A 6,674-nucleotide genomic window follows, 5' to 3' on the forward strand; every position below is an offset into this window, starting at 1 on the left:
GCTATGCCCCTCAGTGTAAGTCCTTGCTGCCGAACTGAACCAGGAAGTGCTACCAAATGTAACGGTAGCGAGCTTCACAGAGTAAATTGGAAAGTGATTAGATTGTCGTCTTAAACTACTAACTACGAAAATGTATACTATACTAAACTACATAAAGTAAATGTTCTTTCTCTACGGCTTCTTCAACGGCCTTGCCCGCTAATGGTGCGACAATCTTTAGCTTGTTCGACAGTCTTGCCATCGTTCTCTTAACGATGCGACAAGCTGTATACTTGGTCGGCAACCTTGCCATCATTACATTCTCCCCCGGTTGTAACGATGCGACAAGCTGTATTCTTGGTCGGCAACCTTGCCATCATTACACAGACAAACTGCTCGCATTCAAGGGAAAACAAGAAGTCGTCAAACTTACTTGGAGCTGGTCGACCCACCATCATACCGCAACCGGAGGACCTGTTGGCATTCAGGTGACGCCAACTGTTGGCATTTATGGATAGTCGGCGTCACCAAGATCAATCGTTGACTTGCAGTCATATGGTGAACTACCAGATACCAGAAACGACACCAGCAGTCGTGGTTACAGCAGTACATCGCGCGACAGAAGGACGGCTGCGGATACGACACTTCGCTGAAACTCCTACAAGATTTTTATGGGGGACACGGCTACACCCAAACAAGTTATCACCGACCTTGAAAGCACACGTGCTGCATTGGAAAGTCAATTTCACGAGCAATTCGGCGACGTTCCTGACGACTGCTTCTACAACGTTGATGAGAATGGCACTAAGTACGACATGCCGCCACGATACATCACGACGAGGGGGAAGCTCTCGAAGGGTGAACAGCCCCCTTACCACATGATGGCCGTCCTTACTGTTCGCCGAGATGGTTAAGCTACCAATACTCTTTGTGATCAAGGGCTAAGCGCGGGAGGACGAATTGATACCTACGAAGTCCCAACGTATCCAAGCGGCTACTACTGTACGTATTCGCCATGGAGAAGAAAGCATGGATGGACGCAACTGTTTGGGAGCAGTACCTTTGGTTTGTGCTTGCCGATCGGGTGACATCGAAGTCGGTCCTTGTTCTCGACAATTTTGACGCACACGTCAGCGAACAAAGAGTGTCCACTGCCAACTTGGTGGGGTTCGACGTTTGCCCACTTTTGCCCAACGCAACGTCGCAATACGAACCGTTGGATGTCTCCGTTATGGCACCATTCAAGCGCCATCTTCGGGACCTGTGGATAGCAGAAGGCATGGCCAGTGCTGACGACGACAATACTGAAGACTGGATGTCACCAGCAGCTCACGTGAAGCGCATCACCATGATCAAGAGAGCGATTCTGACATGGGAAAAGATCACGCCTGAGCAGGTTCGTTGTAGCTTCCTAAACGCCATACCTAAGGCCTAACACGAGCTTCGTGGTTGGGATGGCTTTCGCCGCCCCAAGCAGCATATCGACCGTATTTCTGCCGTAACTTGGCTTCCAGTCCTCAAATTACTCGCAATCGATAGAGCTTCATATGACGGATATTTGCCGGACGAATGCGGATTTAAAATGAAAGAGATATCGTCATAATCGCCTTTTCTGGTCGGGGGAACGGCTGACAGAATGTCACCGCGCCTTACGCGCGTGGCCTCGGCCGCTCGCAAGTCAACAGTAAACAAGTTCTACGTCCATTCAGTGGACCCAGTGCCCAGCCAAAGCATCCATTCGCTCCGCATCGGCTCCTTCAACTCCCGCTCCCTCCCTCCCAACCTTCACAGCCGCCTCGAGTCCTACTGGGCACACACCTATCGCATCGCCATCCCCCAAGTCAACCTCTCCCGTCACCAACGCCTCAACGTTATCACCGCCTACGCCCCCCACATGGACCACCCACGATATGAAGCACACGACTTCTACGACTCATTCCGCACCGCCTTCCCGCCTCATCCTCGAACTCTGCCCACAGCTGGCACCATCCCGAACGGACACCGAACTTGTTCCACGTATGCGAACTCGTCAAAGGCAAATATAGCCAGTCTCTAGACTAGTTAGCCAGATAGAGCTAAGCGTAACCGTAAACTCCTTCCTTCCCGAAATCGCCTCAGACATCGACCGGTGTAACGTGGATATTCTAGGACTCCAGGAAACACTCATGACCCACCAACAGCAGACCGAAATCAACGGTTATCTGATGCCCTTACTCCCCTCTAAACTATAACATGGAGTGAGTTTCGTCATCGCATCCAACCTTCGCAGCGGCCCCCAGTCCTACTCGACCCATACTGATCGAATCGCCATCGTCCAAGTGAATCTCTCCGTCACCAACGCCTCAACGTCATCACAGCCAACGCCCACATGGACTGCCCACCATCTGAATCACACGACTTCTGCGACTTACTCCGCTCCGCCTACTGTTCCCTCCCTTCCAGGGACACCATTATCCTATGCGGCGACATCATCGCCAAACTTGGCCTTAACACCTCCCACGACAACTTCATGGGGCGATGGACCCGAGGCACCCTTACCGCCCACCTACTCGCCAACGCCTGCGATGAGCTCAAGCTCGTGGCCTTCAACACCCTATTCCAAATGCGCGCCACCCACCTGACCACCTGGTGCCAACCACGCGACACGCACCGCCTGCTTAACCAAATCGATTGCATCCTTGGGCTCCAGACGATTGCCGCTACTGCACCAACGCCCAATCCTGGGGTGGCGTGCTCACACCCTCCGACCACAAACAGGTCACCGCCGACTTCCACGTCACCGTTATTGACTCCCGATCGCACCGGAACTTCCGCCTCCCACAGATCCCCGACTTCTCCTCCTTGGCTGACCCCACAACTCAAATCTCCTATAAACAAAGACTATTCCACCTTCTCACCACTCACGTGCTACCCCCCACAAAACTTCAAGCACGCTTGGACCTCACGCTCCAAGCCGCCAAAACATCGCCCCGACGACGCGATCCTGCACCCCCTGTCCGCCGAACAACGCCGGATCCGCATGCGCCTCCAACACGAGAGCCGCCTCCCCCCATCGACATCGCCGACATCAAGACCCCCTCCTTCACGCCATCCGCGACCGTTGCCGCACCCTCGCCAACGAACGCCTGGACCGCATCGCCTTCGAAATGGAATAACACAGCACCCACGCACGCATGTTTTCTTCCGTGCGCTCCCTCCTCCACCGAGCAACTCCCCGAATTACCGTCACCAACACCCACGGCCATACATTCTAAACCCGAACACTTCCCACCTTTGCGTCCAAGCCCACTTTGAAGCCCTCTTCAACGATCCGCACCGCGAACTCACCCCCTGCACGACCCCTCGCCCTCTCACCGCCCCCATATCCCGCTTGAGGACGAATGCGCCCTCAGCCGCCTCCGCAACGAACGCGCTTACGGCCCGGATGACGTCCCAGGCGAAATCCTGAAGCATGGACGCTTCCTCCTGGCCTTCCCTTCCGCACGCCTCCTGAATGCGAGCTTCTCCACTGGCCAGCCCCTCTCCCTTGCGGCCGGCACCCTGACCTACCTCTCCAAGGCGAACAAAGCCCCTGGCGCCTGCTCGTCCCTCCGCCTCATCGTCCTCCTCATCAGCATCCGCAAGGCCATCTCCCTCATCACCCTCCACCGCATCTCTGCCAAAGTCGAAGCTTTCCTCGACCCCTACCAAAGTGGCTTCCGCCCCTCCCGCAGCACTGCCGACGCCGTCTGGACTTACAAATGGCTCGTGGCGCGTGCCAACAAGTACAAGGATAATCACTACGTCCTCGGGATCGACCTCTCCGGCGCCTTTGACACCGTCGACAGTGCCAAACTGATTACCGTTCTCGAGACCTTGCTCGACAACAACGAGCTCCGTCTCACCCGCCTCCTCCTGGCCTCGACCACCCTGTCCCTCCGCAGCCAACAGTTGAACCGCGCACCTTTCCCCACCAATACCGGCGTTCCCCAACGGGACTCCCTCTCACCCGTCCTCTTCGTAGTCTACATTGAGGTTGCCTCCTCAGCCGCACTATCGCCTATGCTGACGACACCGACTTCCTGTGTGCACCAGCACTGACGAAATGGACGCTATCTCGGCCCATGCGATCCTTACCCCGTGGCGCTGCAAATGAACCTCGGCAAGACTGAACACACCCTCGTCCAACGCAAGCCCATCGGCCCAACCGACCAAACCGACACGACCACCTGGAGAACGTGCAAGAAACTCAGCACTTACCTCGACGACTCCGCTGAGCTCCAACGCTGCTACATCCTCGCCCGGGCTGGCTTCCACGGCATGCACCGTCTCTGGTTCCGTGACGCCCACGTCGCCGAAGCCACACGCCTCCGTATCTACAAATGCTACGTAATCCCCATACTCACATACAACTAAGGCACCTGGGCACTCACCAATGCCCAACTGCTTCGCCTCGAGGCCTTCCATCACCGCCAACTTCGTTGCATCATTCGACTCTTCCACCCCAACAGGATCTCCAACCCCGCGCTGTACACGCGCTGTGACTGTGAACCCCTCCGGTTCACCCACTTGCATGCCCACTGGCGCCTCTTCGGACACATATTCCGCCGGTCGCATGACTTCTCCGCAAACATCCACATGGTGAACTCCTTCCACCCCCAACCCACCGCCAAATGGCCTGGATACTATCTCATCACCTACCGACCATCCTAGACGACGACCTCCGGGGATGAACCACTTTCTGCGCGTACTTAACTCTCAAGACAACCACCACCTGCGCCTACTTGCCCTCCACAAAACGAAATGGCGCAACCTCACCCGCCTCATCCTCCAACACTGCCCACAGCTGGCCCCATCCCGAACGGACACCGAACTTGTTTCACGGATGCGAACTCGTCAAAGGCAAATATAGAAAATCTGTAGACTAGTTAGCCAGATAGAGCTACACGTAGCCGTAAATTCCTTCCTTCCCGAAACGCGTTTGCGATTTGATTTGGTACCGAACTGCAACCAAAACACAGATACTGCAACCAAAACACAGATACTGCAACCAAAACACAGATACTGCAACCAAAACACAGACCAAATTCTATTCCTATTCACGTCTGATTGGACCATACTGCATTGGTTGTCCACCATGCACCTAGCTCTGCTAGCGGTCTTTGCAGCATGCTGGGCCCGATGTCGCCGAAAACGTCGTAGAATTTGCACTTCGAATACACGGGCTGCTACAGCAGCCGAACTTACGCACTGTTGCCCTTGTGAAGAACCAGGAAGACACGCCGTGGTATACGATGTACACCACCAGCGACGAACCATCGTTCGTCCCTGGGCGTCCCAAATTAATTGCATGAGTCTGAGGAGGGTTTACATTCCGGCGTATTAAATTACCACTTTGATGGCTCAACGCAAAGAGTGCGCCAAGACCTAACCAATGGTGTATACCTAACCAATGGTGTATTGATGTTTCAAAATTGACGTACGAAACAATAAGTTTTGTCAATCTAAAAAATTAATACTACTCTGGCGCATAATAGTTGTCGCCTCCATGTTCTCATTGGCGGAATTTTTCTAAAAGTACGATTTAATTGGTGCTGATAGGTGCATTCAAAAGCGCAAGAACTCTGCTTTGATTGGGTTATTTGCGATCGTTCTGGACCCTCTTGGTTCCAGAGTTATTGAGCGCCAAACTTGGCACGTCACTGAGTCCGCAGTCGAGCTGACCCTCTACGTCAATAGTTTTCAATTTGATATCAATCAATCACTGTCCATCGTTTACTATCGTCCAAGCAATGCCCCAGCAAACCAACATGTCCCCCAAAGTCGCTTCTACAGTCGTACCTCGTGTCCGTGGGAAGAAGCACTTGACCCTCGCGCAACGTCATCGCATCTACGAGCTGCTCGTGGAGATATGCGTTCAAGGCCAACTACCCCGTGGCACCATGCTATATGTAGCACAACAGTTTCAGTGTGATTCGCGGACCATCTCCCGTATCTGGAGCCGTGGCCGTGCATCCTCACGCAATGGCAGGGGTGTTGCCGATATCGCGTCAAAAATTGCAGGTAAAGCCTCCATGATTCTATATTCTATTATCTTTGAGAAGTATCAAGTTTTAAGGTTGTACTGATTTAGGAAACTCTGGTCGCAAAAGAACGCGTTCTGCGGACGAGATTGAAGCCGCAATCCGCCAAGCCCCCAAGAATCGCGGCAAACGATGCGGGCACTGGCGTTCAAGTCTGGTATCCCTCATCGCACGATTGGACGCTATATGCAAGAGACTGGACGTTTGAAGGCACGATCAAGTTACATTAAGCCGTTCCTGACACCCGACAACATTCAAGCCCGACTACGGTACGCATTGTCTTTTCTTTTACCTTCGTCGAATGGAAGCTATTTTTTGAAAATATGTACGATAATGTTCATATCGACGAAAAATGGTTCTATTTGACGAAGGTAAAACGAAAATACTTTGTCTACGAGGACGAGGAACTGGCAGCCCGGTTCTGCAAATCTAAACACTTCATTACTAAAGTGATGTTTTTGGCGGCCGTGGCCCCGCCCGCGTTATGACTTTCACCGGAAGCAAATGTTCGACGGGAAAATTGGAGTTTGGCCTTTTGTGGAATCTGTTCCAGCCAAACGGAACAGCAAAAACCGTCCGAAAGGAACAATTGTTGTTTCCCCACAATCCGTCGACGCAAAAGTATATTCGACG

At 53.3% G+C, this 6,674-nt stretch overlaps 2 protein-coding genes across 2 annotated transcripts; both read left to right on the forward strand.

Annotated features, from left to right (window-relative positions):
• Positions 1–1,615: 1,615 nt before the first annotated feature.
• Positions 1,616–2,035, forward strand: H257_13176 (hypothetical protein; the record flags this gene model as incomplete). The annotated part of the gene is made up of 1 exon (XM_009840644.1): positions 1,616–2,035. One exon carries the CDS (start codon positions 1,616–1,618, stop codon positions 2,033–2,035), a length of 420 nt encoding a protein of 139 aa, XP_009838946.1.
• A 3,715-nt stretch (positions 2,036–5,750) lies between these two features.
• H257_13177 (hypothetical protein) lies at positions 5,751–6,271 on the forward strand (the record flags this gene model as incomplete). Its single annotated transcript, XM_009840645.1, has 3 exons — positions 5,751–5,861; positions 5,914–6,021; positions 6,092–6,271. The coding sequence occupies 3 exons, from the start codon at positions 5,751–5,753 to the stop codon at positions 6,269–6,271; spliced, it is 399 nt and encodes a 132-aa protein (XP_009838947.1).
• Between the last annotated feature and the right edge of the window lie 403 nt (positions 6,272–6,674).

This window comes from Aphanomyces astaci, assembly GCF_000520075.1.
Source record: "Aphanomyces astaci strain APO3 unplaced genomic scaffold supercont1.46, whole genome shotgun sequence".
NCBI lineage: Eukaryota > Oomycota > Saprolegniomycetes > Saprolegniales > Verrucalvaceae > Aphanomyces > Aphanomyces astaci.